Here is a 22,137-nt window from a genome sequence, read left to right as displayed (position 1 = left end):
TCATCACTATTTTGTGATTCCAGAGATTATCTTTCAATCTAATAGTCTTAACATTGCGGCATGTGGGAAATTCTGCATCCTCTATATGTCATAGTAAATTCATGTGGATGCAAAGTGGTGGATACAATCTTAGTCCCACCCAACTAGACGTTTTCTTTGGCTATTTGTAATCTTCATGAAGGAAGCAAGGTATTTTGTTTTGTTTTGTTTTGTTTTATAAGCATGCTGAATGTTGTGCTTACCAAAGGGTTTTACAAATTTTTCCTGATCATGTCTTTGGAAGTTAAGGAAAATTCTGCTTCTCCCTGGATCACTTGATCCTGAATATTTTTATATTCTCTCTCCATTCCCTTATTTCTTGAATTTGGGATCTATAACTATTTTTTAAGCCACTTTAAGTTATAATTAACATTTATAATCTATACATATTTAATGTAAACAATGTGATGAATTTGGGGATAAAAACACACTCATGAATCTATCAGTATTGTCATGGACATACACATAGCCTTTACTTCCCAAAGTTTCCTCCTGCCTTTGTGTAATAATAATAATAATAATAATAAATAATTTTATTTATTATATTATTTTAAAATATTTTGTGGCAAAATCACTTAATATAACTACTACCACTTAGCAAATTAGCATCTTTTTAGTTGTAGTAACTATGTTGTGTAGTAGATCTCCAGGACATGTTTATGTTCCTGTGCTCTTCCAGCTTTATTGGGGTACAATTAACAAACTTGTAAGACATTTAAAATGTACAAAGTGATGATTTGATATAGGTATATATTATGAAATGATTCTCCCCATTGATGTAACACATTAATCACGTCATTTATTTATCTTTTATTGTCTGAGAACATTTAAGTTCTACTCTCTTAGAAAATGTCAATTATATAATACAGTGTTATCAACTATAGTCACCATATATTATACATTAGATCCTTGGAGTTTAGTCATCTTAAAACTGAAAATTGGTACCCTTTTATTAACTTACCTCTATTTCTCACTGACAACTATTTTTCTACTCTCTGTTTATAGGAGTTTAACTTTCTTTTTAATTCCACATGTAAGTGGTACTATTATTTGTCATTGTCTGGGTCATTTCACTTAGCATATAGATGTCTAGGTACATCCATGTTGTCACAAATATCAAGATTTTCTTCTTTTTAAAGCTGAGCAATATTTCACTTTATACATAATACTTTTCTGATCCATTTGCCTGTTGCGGGACATGTAGATTGTTTCCATACCTTGGCTATTATGAATCATGCTGTACTTAAATTGACTCAAAATATTGATTTCATTTCTTTTCATTACAGTTAGAAGTGAGACTGATAGATCACATGGTGGTTCTATTTTTAATTTTTTGAAGATACTCCAAATTATTTTTCATAGTGGTTATACGGTTTACATTCCCATAAACACTATATGAAGGCTCTCTATTTCTTACATCTTTGCCAGCGTTTGTTATCCATTGTTATAATAGCTATACTAACAGATGTGATTTGATATCTTTTTGTAGTTTATAATAGCTATACTAACAGATGTGATTTGATATCTTTTTGTAGTTTTGACATGCATTTCCTTGATGATTAGTGATGCTGAATATTTTCTCATGTACTTGTTGACCATACACATATCCTTGGAAAAATGTTTGTTCTGGTCCTTTGCCCATTAAAATTTTTTTTTTCTTATTGTTGAGTTGGAAGATATCTTGCCTATTTTAAATATCACTCCTTATCAGATATTTGGTTTGCAAAGGTTTTCTTCCATTCCATAGTTTGAATTTTCATTTTGTGGATGATTTCACTTGCTAAGTTAAAGATTTTTAGTTTGCTGTACTCCGACTTGTGTAATTTTTTTTCTGCTTTTGCTTTCAGTGACAATAAAAAATTATTGCCAAGACCACTTTCATGGAAATTATCATGTGTATTTTCCTTTAGGAGTTGTACATATTCATATCTTAAATTCAAGTCTTTTTTCCACTTTAGTTAATATTTGTGTATTTGTGAGATTGATATCCCAATTTCTCAACGTGATTTATTGAACAGACTATCATTGTATAATCTTGGTCTCTTTGTTGAAAATTAATCAATTGTACATGTATGTATTTATTTTTAGACTGCCTATTCTATTCCACTAATATATGCCAGTTTTTGTGCCAATATCATATTCTTTTAAGTACTATAGTTTTTTTTTTTTTAATAACTATAGTTTTTTGGTACAGTTTCAAATCAAGAAGTGTGACGTTTTGTTTTTCTTTCTCAATATCACTCTGGATCTTTGGGGTCTTTTGTGGTTTCATATAATTTAAATTCTTTTGTCTATTTCTGTAAAAAATGACACTGGAATTTTGATAGGGATTGCATTGACTCTGTACATACCTTGGGTAGCAGAGATATTTTAACAATATTAATTCTTCCAATCCATCAGCATAGAATGTCTTCATATTTATTGTGTTCTTCAATTTATTTTTTCAATTTCTTATAGTTTTCAATACATATATCTTTCACTTCCTTGGACAAATTCATATCCAAGTATTTTATTTTTTATGATGTTATTATAAGTGGGATTATTAATTTCCTTTTCCAATAGTTCTCTTTCCATTATTAGTGTTATAGAAATGCAAATAATTTTTATATATTGAAATTGTGTCCTGCAACTTTACTGAATTTTTATACTAGCTCTAACATTTTTGTGGTTTCCACATGTGTTTCCCACATGTAAGACTGTATCAACTACAACAGACAATTTTACTTCTTTCTTTATTTTAAATTTAATTTTATTTTCTCAGTGTTTCAAGATTCATTGTTTATGCACCACACCCAGTGCTCTGTGCGACACGTGCTCTCTTTATTACCCACCACTAGGCTTCTTTCTTTCTTATTTGGATGCCTCTTATTCTTCTTGCCTAATTGTTATGACTGGTATTTGTAGCATTATTTCAAATAGAAGTAACAAGAGAATGAATCCTTGTCTTTTTCTTGGTCTTGGAGGAAAAATTTTGAGCTGCCACCTTTAATATAATGTTAGCTGCAGAATTGTCATATATGACTTTTATCATGTTGAGGTACAATCCTGCTATACAAATATGTTTTTATAATAAAATGTTTAATTTTGTCAAATGCTTTTTCCATACCTGTCGAGATAATCATGTGGTTTTTATACTTTATTTTGTTAATGTGGTATAACATAGTGATTGATTTGTGGAGGGTGCTCCATCCCTTCATCACTGGAATAAATGTCACTTGATCATGATGTGTGATCGTTTTAATGTACTTTTTCTTTTTGAGAGAGAAAGAGAGAGCAAGAGGGGAGGGGCAGAGAGAGAATCTTAAGAGGGCTCTATGCTGATCGAGTCCCAATTCAATCTCACAATCCTGAGATCATGACCTGAGCTGAAATCAAGAGTTGGGTGCTCAACCAACTGAGCTACCCAGGCATCCCCCTTTTAATGTACTCCTTAATTAATTTTCTAATATTTTGTTGAGGATTTTTGCATCTGTGTTGTATTGGCCTATTATTTCTCTTCTTGTAATATGCTTGCCCAGCTTTGTTATTATAATAATAATACTAGCTTTGTAAAATGACTTCAGAAGTGTTTTTTCCTCTTTAGGTTTTTAAAAGATTTTGACAAGGATTGCTATTGATCATTTAAATGCTTATCAGAACTCACCAATGGGACATCTGAATCTGGAATTTTGTTTTTGAGGAGGTTTTTGACTAATTATTCACTCTCATTTGCTCAGTTAAGATTTTTTATTCATTCATGATTCCCTTGGTATATTGTGTCTGTCTAGGTTAATTATCCATTTCTTCTACCTTGACTAATTTGACCATTCATAGTTATTTCTTATGATCCTTTTTGTTTCTGTGATATCATTTATAATGTCTTCTCTTTCATTTCCAATTTTAGCTATTTGAGTCATATTTCTTTTTTCTCAGTAGATCTAGTTAGTGGTTGATCAATTTTATTGATGTTTTCATCAACTTTCAGTATAATTGATCTTTTCTTTTTTCCCCTGTTTTTAATACTTCAATCATGGTCATTTTTTATTGTGTTGTTAGCACCATATAGTGTATCATTAATTTTTGATGCAGTGTTCCATGATTCATTGTTTGCATTTAACACCCAGTACTCCATGGACTCTGTGTCCTCCTTAATACCTATCACCAAGCTTACCCATCCTGTCACCCCCTTCCCTTCTAAAACCCTCCATTTGTTTCCCAGAGTCCATATTATCTCATGGTTCATCTCTCACTTTGATTTCTCCCCCCTCATTTTTTCCTTCTCCTAATTTTCCATGCTATTCCTTATGTTCCACAAATAAGTGACACCATATGATAATTGACTTTCTCTGTTTGACTTACTTCACTTAGCATAATCTTCTCCATTCCCATCTATGTTGATGTAAAAGTTGGGTATTCATCCTTTCTGATGGCTGAGTAATATTACTTTGTGTATATGGACCACATCTTCTTTAATCATTTGTCTGCTGAAGGGCATTTTGGCTCTTTCCACATTTTTTGTATTGTGGACATTGCTGCTATGGAGGTTAGGGTGCATATGACAATTCTTTTTACTACATCTATATCTTTGGGATAAATACCCAGTAGTGTAATTGTTGGGTCATAGGGTAGCTCTGTTTTTAATTTTTGGAGTAATCTCCACACTGTTTTTCAAAGTGGTTGCAACAATTTGCATCCCTACCAACAGTGCAAGAGGGTTCCCCTCTCTCCACAACTTCTCCAACATGTGTTGTTTCTTGCCTTGTGTAGTTTTCCCATTCTAACTGGTGTAAGGTGGTATCTCAATGTGGTTTTGATTTTAATTTCCCTGCTGGCTAATGATGATAAACAGTATTTCATGTGTCTGTGAGTCATTTGTATGTCTTCTTTGGAGAAGTGTCTGTTCATGTCTTCTGCCCATTTTTTGACATGATTATCTGTTTTTAGGTGTTGAGATGGAGAAGTTCTTTATAGATCTTGGATATTGGCCCTTTGTCTATGGAGTCATTTGCAAATATCTTCTTCCATTCTGTGAGAATCAACAACAAATCAAACCTAATGCATGCACAAGAAGGGAAATAAGATTAGAGCAGAGATCAATGAATTAGAAACCAGAAATACAGTAGAATGCATTAATAAAACAAGAAGTTGGTACATTGAAAGAATGGCCAGACTTACACAAAAAGAGAGAGACTTATACAAAAAGAGAGAGAGAGAGAAAGGTCCAAACTAATAAAATTATGAATGAAAGGGGAGAGATCATGAATAACATCAAGGAAATAGAAACAATCATCAGAAATTATTATCGACAGCTATATGCCAAAAAGTTAAGCAACCTAAAAGAAATGGATGCATTCCTGGAAACCTATAAGCTTCCAAAACTGAATCAGGAAGAAATTGGCAACCTGGATAGATGAACATCTAATAATGAGATTGGAGCAGTGATCAAAAACCTCCCAAAAAAACAAGAGTCCAGGGTCTGATGGATTCCCTGGGGAATTCTACCAAAAATCTAAAGAAGAAATAATACCCATTTTCCTGAGGCTGTTTCATAAAATAGAAACAAAAGGAAAACTTCCTTCTATGAGGCAAGCATTACCTTGATCCCAAAACCAGGCAAAGACCCCACCAAAAAGGAAGATTTCAGACCAATATTCCTGATGAATATGGATGCAAGATTCTCAGCAAGATCTAACAGTACATTAAAAAGATTATACACCATGACCAGGTGGGACTTATCCATGGGATGCAAGGGTGGTTCAACATTTGCAAATCAATGTGATAGAACAAATCATTAAGAGAAGAGAGAAGAACCATATGGTCCTCTCAATTGATGCAGAAAAAGCATTTGACAAGATACAGCATCTGTTCCTGATTAAAACACTTCAGAGTATAGGGATAGAGGGAACATTCCTCAACTTCATAAAATCAATCTGGAAAAACCCACAGCAAACATCATCCTCAATGGGGAAAAGCTGACAGCCTTCCCTTTGAGATCCGGAACACGACAAGGATGTTCACTCTCACTACTGTTGTTCAACATAGTACTAGAAGTCCTAGCAACAGCAATAAGACAACAAAAAGAAATAAAAGGTATTCAAATTGGCAAAGAATTCAAACTCTCTCTATTCGCAGATGACATGACATTTTATATGGAAAACCCAAAGACTCCACCCCCAAACTACTAGAACTCATACAGCAATTCAGTAATGTGGCAGGATACAAAAATCAGTTGCTTTCTTATACAATAACAATGAACCTGTAGAAAGAGAAATTAGAGAATCAATTCCATTTACAATAGCACCCAAATCCAAAATATAGGAATAAATCTAACCAAAGAGGTAAAGGATCTATACACTAGGAACTACAAAATACTCATAAAAGAAATTGAATAGAGGTGCCTGGGTGGCTCAGTAGGTTAAAGCCCCTGCCTTCAGCTCAGGTCATGATCTCAGGGTCCTGGGATCGAGCCCCACATCGGGGCTCTCTGCTCAGCAGGGAGCCTGCATCCCTTCCTCTCTCTCTCTACCTGCCTCTCTGCCCACTTGTGATCTCTGTCTGTCAAATGAATAAATAAAATCTTTTTAAAAAAGAGAAATTGAAGAAAACACAAAAAGATGGGAAAACATTCGATGGTCATGGATCGGAAGAATAAATGTCATTAAAATGAATATGTTGCCCAGAGGTATCTATACTTTCAACACCATCCCAATCAAAATACCAATACCATTCTTCAAAATGCTGGAACAAACAATCCTAAAATTTGTACAAAACCAGAAGAGACCCCAAATCACTAAGGAAATATTGAAAAAGAAAAACAAAGCTGGGCGCATCACGTTGCCTGATTTCATACTGTATTACAAAGCTGTGATCATACAAAGCATGGTACTGGCACAAAAACAGACACATAGACCAATGGAACAGAATAGAGAGCCCAGATATAGACCCTAAACTCTGGTCAACTAATCTTCGACAAAGTAGGAAAAAATATCCAGTGGAAAAAAAGATAGTCTCTTCAATAAATGGTGCTGGGGAAATTGGACAGCTATATATAGAAGAATAAAACTGGAGCATTCTCTTACACCATACACAAAGATAAACTCTAAATGGATGAAAGACCTCATTTATCTTTTCTATTGACTTTTTAGTCTCATTTCTTTCCATTCTATGCTATTTTCTTTCTTCTACTCAAGTTATGCATAGGTTATTCTTCTTTCTAGAATTTGAGGTATTTTGTACCTTTCTTCTATTTAATGTGGAAATTTATCACAATAAACTTCCTTCTTACAACTGCTTTGCTACATCAAACATCTGGTATGTTGTGTATCCATTTCCATTTTTTCAAGGTTTTTTTTTTTAATTTTTTTATTTTTTTACTTCTCTTCTTATTTCTTTTATGACTTGGTTGTTTAGTAGCATGTTGTTTGTTCCACACAAGCTTGTGAATTTTCCAGTTTTCTTCTGGGAATTAATTTCTAGTTTCATACTATTATGGTTGGAATAGATGTTTGATATTGTTTCCATCTTCTTACATTTATTGACTTTTTTTGTGGCCTAACATATGCTCTCCTGAAGAAAGCCTCTGTGCACTTAAGAAGAATGTACTTAGCTGCTGGATGGAATGTTCTATGAATGTCTGTTAAGTCCATTGGGTCCAATAGGTAGTTTAAGGCTGATGTTTCCTTACTGACTTTCCGTCTGGATGATCTATCTATCCATTGTTGAAAGTGGAGTATTGAAGGTCCCAACCATTATTGTATTGTTCTATGTTTTTCCATTCAAACTATCGATATTTGCTTTATATACTTTGGTGCTCCTACGTTTGGTACAAAAATACTTACTGGTACATTGCCTTGATGAATTGATCCCTTTATCATTATATATAATGACGTTTTTGTCTCTTATTATATAGTCTTTGGCTTAAAGTCATTTTGTCTGATATAAGTATAGCTATCTGTGCTTTTTCTTTTGGCTTTTCATTGTTGTTGTTTGTTTGTTTTGTTTGATTTATTTTGTTTTTATTCACATTTTGCATGGATTACCTTTTTCCAATTTCACTTTCATTCGGTGTGTTGTAAAGCGGAAGTTCTTTGAAAGCAACATATTTCTAAGTCTTTTTAAAATTTATTTTTATTTATTTATTTATTTATTTATTTGAGAGAAAAAGACAGCAAAAGCAGGGGGAGGCACAGAGGGAGAAGTGGACTCCTTGTTGAGGAGGGAGCCTGGGATCATGACCTGAGCTAAATGCAGGTGTTTAACCTACTGAGCCACCAGCCACCCCTGTTGGCTCTTGTTTGATTATGCATTCAGTCACTTTATGTATTTTGATTGGAGAACATAGTCTATTTATATTTCTGATAGATAGGGACTTACTATTGCAGTTTTGTAAATTGTTTTTTGGTTGTTTTGTAATTCCTTTGTTCCTTTACTCCTCTTTTATTGTCTCCCTCTATGATTTTATTTTCTGTAGTTTTATGCTTTGATTCCATACAATTCTTTTTTATCTTATGTGTATCTACTTTCAGTTTTTGCTTTCTGTTTGTCAGGAAGTTTACATAAAACAGCTTATATTTGTAACAATCAATCTTAGTTGATAAAAACTGAACACATATAAAAGCTCTACATTCTTACACTCCTCCTATACATTTGTATTTTTGTGCTCACAATGTGTTTTTTTTAATAGTATTTATAAATTAACAACTTATGGTAGTTTAGTTATTTTTATGTTTTTGTTCTATAATCTTAAACTAGAGTGTGAGTGATTTACCCCCACTATACTACATTAGGATATTCTGATTTAAACTATTTATTTGCTATTTCTTGTGGGTTTCGTTCATTTATATGTTTTCTTTTTCTAATTAGTATCCTTTCATTTTGTCTTAAAGAACCACCTTTGTCATTTCTTGTAAGGCTGGTCTTGTGATGAACTTCAGCTTTTGCTTGACTGGAAAATTCTAACATCTCACTCTCTTCTGGCATGCAGATTTCTGCTGAAAACCTACTTATAATTTTTTCATGTTCTCTTGTACCTATCAAGTTACTTTTCTCTTGATGCTTTTAAGATTCTTTTGTTTTTAATCTTTGACAGTTTAATTTTAACATATCTTGCTGTGGGGATTTTTGATTCATCTTTTTGTTTCCCTGGGTTTCCTGGATCAGAGTATCTGTCTCTTTCTCCCAGGTTAGGGAAATTTTCACCCAGTATTGCTTTGAATAACCTTTCTGTCCTTTTCTTGCTCTCTTTCCATTCTGTTACTCCTGTAGTGTGTATAATGCTCTCTTTAGTGGTGTTCCTTGAGTTCCTTAAGCAATCTTCACTCTTTTTCTTTCCTTTTTAAGACAGGGAGGTGTTGTACATATTGGGACACTAAATGCGGAGTCCAAATCCTTTGCTCCTCAGGAAGAAGCTGCAGTTGGGAGTTCCCTTCCAACTGCATGGTGCTGGGCCAGTTGTAGGGTTTAGGAAGAGAGTATATATCTGCCCGTTTCAGTGTATTTCCTCATTTGCTCAGTGCGTAGAAGTCTCAGATATTTTCTGGATTTCTTTCAGAAGTAATTGTTCCCTGTGTACATGAACATGCAGTGTTTCTGTGGTAGGAGTAAAATTCCAGAACCTCCTATATTGCCATCTTGGTCAACTTCCTCTCTGTTGTTATTATTATTCTTTTTGATTCTTTTGTTTTCAATACTTTTATGAAATTCAGGAAGTATTTGTTATGGATTAAGCTGTCCTTTATTGGAGTTCATAAATCCCTTAAAAATATTCTAGTACTCCCAATTAAGTCTTCATAGGTACTGCCACACTTTACATATCAGTATTTTGGAAACAAACAACAAAAACAAAAGAAGGAAACTTACTCCTCTCAATAATTTTATGTTTTAAAAATCAAAGCCTTAGGATTATTACCTAAATTAAAAAAAAACTCAGTTTTAAATCTCAAGATAGTGTATAAGTTTCTGGTTTTTGGCCAACTTCCTACCTCTGGTAATAAGATAAGCATCAGCTCCCCCCCCCCCTTTTTTTTTGGTTTAGTCTCATTATTAGACTATATCTGGGAAAAAAAAAACAGCAAAAAAGAAAACTGAATTATACTGAAGAACAATATATATAATGTTACTTGAAAATTTTTCTCCTGATATACAGTTTACTGTCCATTACTCTTTAGTGTCTATTGACAAGAAAGCTATAATTTTTACGACTCAATAAAAATTAATTTCTATATACATACTTCTGATCACAAGGTAATGGTTGTGAATTTTTAAAACCACAGTTTCCAGATTTGTCAACGTGGGAATTAATTTCTTTGAAACAGGCAAATGGAGCACCTTGAGCACCTAAAAATGTAAAGATGTCTATCAAATTATTATTCTTAATCCAAATTAAATTTTTTGTTCATAAAAAACAAACTTAGTTCATAAATAAAATATAAAGAAAAAAGTCATTCTTTTTTTCCTGTGTGTATACTGTTAATGCAAGTAGAAAGAAATAATTATCTAACAAAAAACAGAAAATAATTATATCTATTGTAGTAAAATTAAATTATTGTTAAAAATAATTTGCTGCCTCTGTGAGAATGCAAACTGCCTCATCCAAAGAATATTAGACTTGACCTTGTGATTTGACCTTCTCAATGAAATGAGAGATTTGAATATCTCACTTATGAGCAGAAAGTATTGTGGGACTTGTGAATAGAACAAAAATGTTACATTCTCCTTTTTTTTTCTGATGGGAAATAAGCAATCTTTTAAGTAGAGGTTCATTTGTCTGTCTAGGTATAATTGTCAAAGTAATATGGAGTAGCAGAATAGTTGTATTGGATATGGAAATCTGAGATATTTTAGGATTGTTTCCATTTTATTAAATACATGAATTGGTATATAAAAGTGGAATTTTCCTGTAAAATATGTGGCATTGTCAATTGAAGCCTTATAGTAGGTGATAAGAAAATTATTATCATTGGATAAGGAAGAGTAATTTATGCTATGTGAGGGTGAAACACTTGGAGAAACTCTCTTCTCAATGATTGAAAGGGTGATAATAGCCTTAATAAACATGTTGTGTTAGGCAAAGAAGTAGGGAAACAGAATCTGTCTGTTAATTTGGCTGTATTTGAACAGAAGGCAAAAGTACTCAAGAAAAAGATAAACTAAACTCAGGATAGAATCAGTTATTTCAGAGGCAGTAATAAAAAAAAAAATTGAGAAAGCCTAGAAAGGTGTCCATTCTACTGGCATTGGTGTGGATAATGATGGTTGCTGGCTGGTGTAAACTAGCCAAATTATTATGCTTATTTGATTGTTCTGTGTCTCTTCAGTGGTGGTGCTTGTTGATGGGTGTTAATCTGTTAGATTAATACAAAGGTCTTCATATTATTTTTCATTTCCATGTTCTACGCACATATTTCTATCCCAAAACTCTTGCCTCTAATCTTCTAGTCTTTTCATATCCAGGCTCCCCACCAAGAAACTAGGCCCTTTGTCATTGTTCATGAGTTTATCTATAATCTACCTCTGGCTGTTTCTCCTTCTACATGACAAGGATAACTAAATGGTCAGTATCTTTCAAGGCATCCTCCAAAGTGAGTTTGCAGTATGGCTACTGCTCCCCCCAGCCGACTTATAACCAGTGACTGACCCATCATATGTATAAAATAAGCCTTGGTTTGTTCTTGCGTAATTTGGTCATGATGAAATCCCAGGTATCCACAGGTGTGAGTGGAAGGAGATGCAAAGAGGAGAAATGTGTATTGTTTTAGATTTCCTGCTTATGGACTTTTTCCTTTTGCTCTCTCTTTTTGCCTGTGCTTGAATCCAGGTGAATGAATGATTCTATCTATCTGACCATTCAACGTAGTATGTCTGACGTAACTGAGTTTAGGCTGTACAGTTCTGAATGCATGGTTATTTGTTGTCCAAAATGCTTTATCTCTACAGGGGTCACTAGTGTGACCAGCATTGTTTTGTTAAAGTGGTATGGTTCTCCAGTTAAGATGGCACAATCTTGCTCCAGAAGCCTAGTGAACTGCCCTGTCATTCTCCCAAAGAAGCTTGGTATAAACCCCACACAGAATTTTTTTTTTCTCTCTCACAACCTACACTTCTGATATTATTGGGGCCACTGTGTTTTTATAATTCAGAATGCATGGCTGCTTGCATTGCAGCTTGGACATGCTGCAGAGCCCTTTTCTGTTTTTCGCCTCACTCAACATTAGCAACATTTTATGTCATCTAGTAGATGAAACTAAGCAGTACTTCCCCATGTGGAATATACTGCCTCTAGATCCCAAAGAGAACTATCAGCGATTGTACTTCTTAGTTCAATAAGATGCAAGATACATAGAGTTTGCTTATACTTTGCAGGGGATGTCAGGTCATACCTCTGATCACTGGACTCTTTAAAATTTTACTGATGACAAATTTCTAAACACTTTGAAAATCTGTCTCCGGTGTTTTTATTTACGTGTGTTTTATTTAATGTTCTAATATTCTAGGAGGCTTTGCTTATTTAGCTGGATTAGAACAAAATCATTGATGGATGTGATATTACATATCTCTACAATTGCATTATGATTGAGGGCAGGAGAGTAAAACTAACCCTGCAACAAAACTCAACATTAATGCTATTATCCATTCCACATGAAAGCAAACCATTTCTAATTATTTTTTTCAAATAGGAAAAGAAAAGAATATATTTTCTAAATCAGTGGTTATACTCCTACCACATATCTGAGGCCATGTTATTCTGCTATAGCATAGACACCATATCTGGCATAGTGGATATAATTACTTAGTCTACTACTTGTCTGCATTTGCAATAGATTCTTATTATCTTCTGATGCCATCTGGTTTCTGTAATTAAATGTAGATATACAGAGCCATCTCTGCATTTTCTAGATCTTTTAAAAAAAAGTGGCATTAATTTGGGGGCACCTGGTTATCTCAGTCAGTTGGGCATCTGTCTGTGGTTTCAGGTCAGGTCTTGATCTCAGGTTTATGAGCTCAAAGATGCTTTAAAACAAATAGCACTAATTTCTGGAAAGAGACATTTACACAAGCTTTCTCCATGACCATGCCATCTAGGCTAAGGATATAATGATAGGATTGCAAAAACTATTAACATGTCAAACCTGATGATATCCTCTAGAGGATATCATCATAACATTTTGACATGTTAAAATAATTAGTTTGTCAAATAAATATTTATTTTGTCAAATAATAATAGTTTGTCAAAAAATAATTAGCATGTCAAATAATAATTTGACATGCTAAAATAATTAGCAAATAGATTCGTGGATCTAGTGGACCCATTGTACATTGAAAGTTATCAAAGACTCTATTACCTAGCCCCTATGAGTCCCCACTCTTACAAAGACAAAATGATGACACTGGGTTTCTGGTTAATTCATGTTAATTCATACACTCTTTGTCCACTAGTTTCCAAGGTGCTTGGCTATTTCATTTCCCACATGAAAAGATAGAAACCTAATTAAGTGACTGAGAATCATTCAAGGATGTGCTAGAGAAATTATTAACATGTATGTTTGCCAAGGTGTTGTGTGGTTTCCCTTCTGGAACTCTCTAACCCTCTCTTATGTCAATGAGTTTTGGTTGTGAAAAGTAGCTTACATTCAGAATTTGAACATGAAATTATGGCATTTATTAATGGAAATCTACCGAGTCCCCTAGTCATCCATTTTTTAATTTCCTTTGATGGTGCAAACTGAGTAATATTCTATTATCTATCTTCCTGATTGTCTGTAGTCTAGGTGTCCATATCTGCTATGGCTTATTACAATAATTTTGTCTGTAGCATAGGTGTCCTTGTCTGCTACTGCTTATTACAATAATTTTATCCATCTGGTTTCTGGAAGCCAAGCACTGCTCTCTGGCCTTGATATTTTTAAGACTTTATCAATCATGCCCATTGCTATTAGTGAGCCTACTTCTATATTACCATCTCCTCCTGCCACCACTGGCCTACAGAGAAGGCCACAATGAAGACTTAAAGTGATTTTGATACACCTGTTAGCACCACATTCCCTGTGACATTGGGTTTTCCTGTTGGGACTATTTGGCCTTGTATTTATAGCATATACATTATATTCATTTCCCCGAGACTTTTCTTTCTTTCCTCCATTATTTCATGATAATTTCATCATTTAAATTTCACTTAGAGTGAGCGGTCCCATTTTCTCCCCTGCCTCTGGAAACAATTCTAATAGAATTTTTTTACCATCTTCTAGGATCCTAGCCGGGATGTTAATTCCTATTATTCTAAGAGAGTGCTCCCAAAACAATGAACTTTCTTATCTGATCTTATGTTCCCCTATCTAATCTTATATCAAACACTCTCAGAATCCAATTCCATGTAAAGTCTCTTGATTCTAGCAGTAAATGCTGGCTAGTACCTACAGCTCCATTGAGGTATATTTCCTTTACTCCCTTATAAGTTCCAGAAAATCCTGTCTCTATTTGCTGTGCCTTAACTTAATTTTCAGCTTTAGTGTCCAGGACAGGTAGGAGAGAGATCCTAATGGAGATAAAATTTGTGTTATGAGTGATAGGCTTCCACATTTTCTTCAAACAATGGGAACATGCTTCTACCATTCTTAATTGGACAAAGGTGGTGGTGTAAGGGATCAGAGTTGTGTCATTTTATAAATAGAGTAGTTTCAGAGAAGTCTGGAGGCTAAAAATGCAGGGAACATGTTTTCATCTGTTCACATCCCAATTGTGGTTCTTGTTCTTTTTTCCAGCCAGAATCTTAATCATAGTAAAGCAGACTTGACTGAGAATTTATACTTCTCTGAAATTCCTTCAACTTGATAATTAAGTTTTTAACTTGCTCTAACCTACTATTTTGAAAAATTAAAACCTTTCTATGACTTAACAGTGGGGGCTCATTCAACATACACTTTGAATTCAAACGAACACCTTTTTGTTATCTTTTCTTAGATTTCAGTGTTGTTTAGTAATAACCATCTAATACCCCTATCCTTATAGTTACAATTTCCCCCACACATTTCAATTATACCAGCTAATGAGTTATCTTTGACTTCTTAGTTCACTCAGTGAACTAAGAACTTATCAACTTCCACCAGTTATGGCATGCTTATTCACAGCTTGGAAGTAAGTAACTTCGTTTTGAAAATGATCTTATAGGGGTGCCTGGGTGGCTCAGTGGGTGAAAGCCTCTGCCTTCGGCTCAGGTCATGATCCCAGGGTCCTGGAATTGAGCCTAGCATTGGGTTCTCTGCTCAGCAGGGAGCCTGCCTCCCCCCACCCCGCCTGCCTCTCTGCCTACTTGTGATTTGTTTCAAATAAATAAAATAAAATCTTTAGAAGAAGGAAAAGAAAAGAAAATGATCTTATAGAATATTTTTTCATACCACTCTAAGGATCGTTTGTTAATGGTTAGAGCTTGCAGAAGCTAGCATCTAGATGAAGTATAATGTGAAAGCTATTTATTAGTGATTAGAGCATCTGGAAGTGAGAGGAAGAAAGCAGGATAGAAAAGATAAGAAGTCAAACAGAAAGGCAAGCCCAACAAAGACCTGACCAGTCCTACGCTGTTTGCCAGAGTGCAAAGTGTGCCTGATTTATGCCTGATTAGATTACAATGCTCAGGCCTTTATATCCCACCTCAATTAATTATTGGATTTGTGCTGTTCTGGGAAAGATGTACTTTTGGGTGAGGTGTCTGTAGTTAAGACAAATTCTGGAGAAGTGAGCTAACAGCTAGAGTTGATAATGACAGCAGATGGTATTTCCCTTGTCCACTACACAATTTTCCCAGCATTTTATTTTCTTTCCTTTAACTGCACTTAGCACAATTAAAGTTTTAATATTTATTTTGTATTTATGTCTTTACTATCTTTGTCTCTTGATCATAAACTCCATGAGTAAAATAACCATGTGACAATATTGAACTTGTTGAATACTATCCGTTCTGTGTGCTCTTGCCTTTAGTACAGCCTTTTGTCCTATAAGTTTTGGTAACATAAGAACAATAAAAAAGTGCTTCCTTCAGGTAGGAGCCAAATAAATGAAGAAAGGGGGGATGAATGTATGAACTACATTAAAAGATCAAATTTTGACCCAGTTGGGTAAGTTTTTATGGGACACCGGATCATAACTTAGAAGAGGAAATACATACTAATGGTTAAGTCATACTTAAACATCTTCATTTTAATTAGAACTCAAAAAGATGTCAAATGACAAGTAGTTCAATTCTGGATCAAAGATTTATTTAATAAAAAAGAAGAGTATGGCCTGGATAATCCTTAATGGATGTTATAGGGAGTATTATTTAATTTTTTAAAAAGATTTTATTTATTTATTTGACAGAGATCACAAGTAGGCAGAGAGGCAGGCAGAGAGAGAGGAGGGGGGAAGCAGGCTCCCTGCTGAGCAGAGAGCCCAATGCAGGGGCTTGATCCCAGGATGCTGGTATCATGACCTGAGCTGAAGGCAGCGGCTTAACCCACTGAGCCACCCAGGTGCCCCATTATTTAATTTTATTTCTAAATGATGTATTAAATCTTGATATAAAGATACTGTGGCAATGACAAATAATATTTTTTGAATGCAAATAAGCACTGAAAAAGAAAAACAGCAAAGACATAACCAAGTAAAAAGCGGAATCCTGAAATACAGCCTACAAAAAATACCACTGCTCTGATTTAGGAGATATAGCTCTGTAGCTCTGGTTAAATGTTGGTTAAGTCACCTAATTTGAAACTTGTTACTAAGGATAAGTTTCAGATAATTAGGAAAACAGTATAAGTTGCATTCCATGCCCTTTGGTATAAACTATAGACCTTATTATTGCAGGGCAAATAACTAAAAAGTGGTGCTTGCACTACTTTTACTCAATTAGTAAATGATTTATCTGAATACATTTCAATGAGTAATTTTTGTCCATTCAAATTTCATTTAATCCTTCTAAAATCATATTGGGGTATTATGAATACTTACTGCCTAAAAGGGAAGCATAGATGCACAACTCTTATTTGAATTATTTGGGAAAACCATTTAAAAAGAAAATATAAAAATGAATTTGGGTCAGTGGCTTATAGATACTGTTCTCCTAACTGTTCTTCAGTCAAAAGATATGATTATCCTTGAATGAAATTCACTCTGCACTTCTTGTTTTATGCCATTAAAGTTAGATGATGAAGATATGAAGTAAAAAATTTTAAGTAAAATTCTAGAATCTACTAACTTGCTGTTCCAATATGTAAGTAATTATGAGTGATAGAAATGGATTTTTGCGCAGGTTGCTAAGTACAAAAATCAAAAATCAAACCATGAAAAGAGAGATGTACAATATTATCCTGGAGATACTATACAATACTATACTATATTACTGTCCTCTAAAAAATCTTCCTTAATCCAAATTTGTTCATTGTTGAGCTTGAGATCCAAGTTCTACGTCAGAGTGGTGTGATATGTATTTCATCATATAGAGGAATCCAAATTTAAGGTAATATAAATACATAAGAAAGAACAATACCTTCTCCAAGTACCTGGGCACATTGGTTATCGGTAGTTTGGCATCGTCCTTTATAACAATATGCAGTTCCCAAACTGCACAACATGCCATCTGATGCATAAGTGTCAGGGACGCAATTACTGGATGTTCCATTGCAATATTCTATAAAATCACATTCTTGATCAACGCTCTTTCTACATGGAACGCCTGCTACTGCTATCTAGGAGGAAACGGAAAAAGAAAATCACGTTCTTGTGGATGACTATTCTTCCTTACTTAGTGAAGAGATTTATCAAATAAAATATGCCTAATTATTGATATTTGGGGGAATCATAAAATTCCCAAGGTTGTGAGTTCTCTGAAAGAAATGTCAGATCCATTATTCATTATGAAGCCTGAAGGAAAGTGTCTCAGATATAAAAGGATTCTTTGTGACAGAGAGTTTACAACTCTTCTGTGTTCCGCATTGGGAGGCCATCTAACTCAACCTACATTTAGAGGGAGCCTAAAGAGGTAACACACACCCGTTCCGCAAAACTGAAGGAAAAATGCCCATACTTTTTTGTTCTTGAAGTGACCAAGAACCAAACTGCCTCGTTTCAATATCTTGTTTGGATTTTCACTAGCTTATTTGTGTGGTGAGATATATAATCTCTCTTTTGCAGTTGTTTCTAGTTTGTAAACTCAGGATGATAAACATACTCTCAGAGAGTTTTTGTTAGTATTAAACTGAGTTAAACTGGATTATTTGTTTTTTGGGGTGTGGAGTTTAATATGTTTGTTATAAATTTTGGATACCACCTTATCAGTTATGTCATTTGCAAATATATTCCCCATTCAGTAGGCTGCCTTTTAGTTTTGTTATTTCCTTTGCTATGACAAAGCTTTTTATCTTGATGAAGTCCCAATAATTCATTTTTGCTTTTGTTTCCCTTGCCTTTGGCAATATGTCTAGTAAGAATTTACTATGGTTGAGGTCGAAGAGCTTTCTGCCTGTGTTCTCGTCTAGGATTTTGATGGTTTCCTGTCTCACATTTAAGTCTTTCATCCATTTTGAATTTATATTTGTGTATGGTATAAGAAAGTGGTCCAGTTTCATTCTATCACACGTTTCTCTTCAGTTTTCTCAACATCACTTGTTGAAGAAACTTTTTTCCATTGGATATTCTTGTAAATTTTTGTAAATTCCTGCTTTGTAAAGATTAGTGACCATATAGTTGTGGGTCCATTTCTGGTTTTTCTTTTCTGTTCCATTGATCAATATATGTTTGTACCAGTATCAAACTGTCTTGATGACTACGGCTCTGTACTGTAGCTTGAAGTCTGGAATCATGATGCTTCCAGTTTTGCTTTTCTTTCTCAGGGTTGCTTTAGGTATTTGGGGTCTTTGTGGATCCATACAAATTTTAGGATTGCTTGATGTGGCTCTGTGAAAAAATACTGTTGGTATTTAGATAGAGATAGTGTTAAATGTATAGACTGCTCTGGGTAGTATAGACATTTTAACATTGTTTGTTCTTCCAATCAATGCATATGGAATGTCTTTCCATTTGTTTTGTGTCCTCTTCAATTTCTTTCATCAGTGTTCTATACATTTCAGGGTGCGGATCTTCCACCTATCTGTTAGGTTTATTCCTAGACATCTTTTGGTTTTCAGTGCAATTATAAATGGGACTGAGCTCTTGGTTTTTTCTTTCTGCTGCTTCATTATTGGTACATAGAAATGCAACAAATTTCTGTACATTTATTTTATATCCTGTGACTCTGCTGAATTCAGGTATTAGTTTTAACAATTTTTTGATGGAGTCTTTTTGGTTTTCTATACAGAGTATCATATCATCTGCAAATATTGAAAGCTGTACTTCTTCTTTGTCTATTAAGATGGCTTTTACTTGTTTTTGTTGTCTGATTGCTGAGGCTAAGATTTCCAGTACTGTATTAAATAGTAATGGTGACAATGGACATCCCTGTCTTACTTCTTACTATAGAGAAAAAGCTCTCAGTTTTTCCCCATTGAGGATATTAGCTGTAGGTTTTTTGTACATGACCTTTATGCTGTTGAGGCATGTTCCACCAAATAATCTAGTTAAGAAATGAGCAGAAGACATGAATAGGCTTTTTTTTTTTTTTACAAAGACATCCAGATGGGTAAGAGACACATGAAAAGATGCTCAACATCACTCATCATCAGGGAAGTACAAATCAAAACCAGAATGAGCTATCACCTCACACCTGTCAGAATGGCTAAAATTAACAATTCAGGAACAACAGGTTTTGGTGAGGATGTGGGGAAAGGGGAATTCTCTTGCACTGTTAGGAATGCAAACTGGTGCAGCTACTCTGGAAAACAGTATGGAGTTTCCTCAAAAAGTTAAAAATAGAACTACCCTATGATCCCAAAATTGTACTGCTAGATATTTACCCAAAAGATTCACAGATATGAAGGGGTACAAGCCTCTCAATATTTATAGCAGCATTATTTACAATAGCCAAACTATATGTCCATCAACTGATGAATGGATAAAGAAGATGTGGTTCCTATATACAACAGAATATTACTCAACCATCAAAAAGAATGAAATCTTGTCATTTACAATGACATGGGTGGAGCTAGAATGTATTATACTAAGGGAGATAAGTCAGAGAAAGAAAAATGCTATATAATTTCACTCATATGTAGAATTTAAGAAATAAAACATGAACATATCAGAAGGGAAAAAAAGAGGGGGGGAATAAACCATAAGATACTTTTAATAATAGAGAACAAACTAAGGGTTGATGGAGGTATGTGGGTGGGGAATGTGCTAGATGGGTGATGGGTATTAAGAAGGGCATTTGTTATTAAAAAAAATAAATTAAATAGGCATTTGCTATGATGAGCACTGGGCATTGTATGTGAGTGATGAACCAACACTACTCTTGAAATCAATATTGCACTGTATGTTAACTAACTAGAATTTAAATAAAAATTTGAGAAAAAACTGAGTTAAAGTAAAAAGTGCTAGAACAACACATAGTAAACAATGTATATAATAGCTATCAACATCATTATATAGATTATTATCAGGAAGTAGAATGGCCTCCTTGCATAGCTTAGTTATTGTCAAATTTATAGGGCCTGTGAAGTACTTTATCTATTACCTTTCATAGGGAGGTTTATCTCCTTTCCCCAACACACACACTCCACAGTTCTGTTTAATTGAATTAATAATAGACTGAGACAAAGATGAGTAACAAATGAATGAAGTGGTGTCTTAAAGTGATGAAATTTTTTTTAAAAAAGTATTTCAACCTAAAATCCTATACCTTCAAAATCTATATTTCAAAAATTAATGAGAAATACTTTCTTAAGCAAGTAATAACTGAGAAAATTCTTTTTTAGCAGATCTAAATTACCAGAAATCATAAGGGAGGTCGTCAGGCACAAAGAATATGATACTAAACAGAAATCTAAAATACAAAAGGAAATTAAGAATAAAAGATGGAATAATTATTTTTAGTTATTAAGTTCATTTTTCCTTTAACTTCTCTAAAAGATAAAAAAAAAATAAAGCAAAAATAGTAACAAGATATTTTGCATTTCTAGAAATGAGACTGTCCTAGGTGTTTAAAGGAGCTGCTTTTAATTAGGACCTCGGATTCTGTAAAGAAAGTAATTTTAGTTTTTATCCTTTTTTCCACAAGCAAGCACCCTAATGCCCTGGGCCGCACACTAGTCCTCTTTACTCTCAGAGATGCTGCTACTGGCTCTGCCTTGGCTTGTACTCTGACATGCTTGAGTAATAGTGAGTTTAGTTGTGGATGTTGCACACACATTTGTGAGTTAACCACTGTTTGAATGCTGCTGCTTTTTAGAGTTTTCCTAAAGTACAATAGATTTTTGAAGTTTTAGGTAACTGGAAAATTTTAAGCTTTTGCACTTTTTTTTAAAAGACTATTTATTTATTTATTTATTTGAGATAGAGAGAGAGCAGAATGAGTGAGAACAAGTTGGGGAGCTGGGCAGAGGGAGAAGCAGACTCCTTGCTGAGCAGGAAGCCTGATTGCAGGGCTCAAGCCCAGGACCCTGGGATCATGATCTGAGCCCAAGGCAGATGCTTAACTGACTGAACCATCAAAGTGCCCTCAACTTTTGTGGTTAAAAGTGTTTTGGAAAGGCTGAAACAAAGTGAAAACATACAAAACTTATAATTTTTGCTTTGCAAAATTATACAGAGGCGTCTGTTTACCATTTATTCTGTAATCCTCACTGTCTCTATAACTTCAAATTAAACTTGTATTTTTTAAATCATTGTAGGAATTCTATCTTCTGCTATATCTTTGTACATTCTAACCAAGTTATTTGGAATGTTTGTGAGTTAGTTTCCACACCATCAAAATGCACTGCCACTAAAGACTGTAAAGAGAGAGTACATTTTTTTGAAGGGTTGAGACAAATTGTTTACAAATTTTCATAATTTGTGAATAATAAAGAGACAGTTTGTATAATTTTTAAATAATGAATACTTTTTTTGAAAACAAACTAAACAAACAAAAAGGGGAATGAGCCACTTACAAGCACCGCAACATAAATGAACTTCAAATGCATTATGCTAACATGGCTAATTACAATGTTTACACATATG

The 22,137-nt window shown here is 34.1% G+C and overlaps 1 protein-coding gene across 3 annotated transcripts in view; it reads right to left on the bottom strand.

Annotated features, from left to right (window-relative positions):
* Positions 1 to 22,137, bottom strand: part of LOC116581945 (disintegrin and metalloproteinase domain-containing protein 18-like) — a 181,568-nt gene that overhangs the window by 83,699 nt on the left and 75,732 nt on the right. For all 3 annotated transcript variants that reach the window (XM_032329289.1, XM_032329290.1, XM_032329291.1), the window contains 2 exons: positions 17,534 to 17,732; positions 10,248 to 10,353 (listed from right to left, as the gene is read on the bottom strand). In XM_032329289.1, coding sequence (XP_032185180.1) covers positions 10,248 to 10,353; positions 17,534 to 17,732 — 305 coding nt within the window. The remainder of the gene's footprint in view (positions 1 to 10,247; positions 10,354 to 17,533; positions 17,733 to 22,137) is intronic.

This window comes from Mustela erminea, chromosome 21 (assembly GCF_009829155.1).
Source record: "Mustela erminea isolate mMusErm1 chromosome 21, mMusErm1.Pri, whole genome shotgun sequence".
NCBI classification, from domain to species: Eukaryota; Metazoa; Chordata; class Mammalia; order Carnivora; family Mustelidae; genus Mustela; species Mustela erminea.
This window is presented reverse-complemented; position numbering and strand designations above follow the sequence as displayed.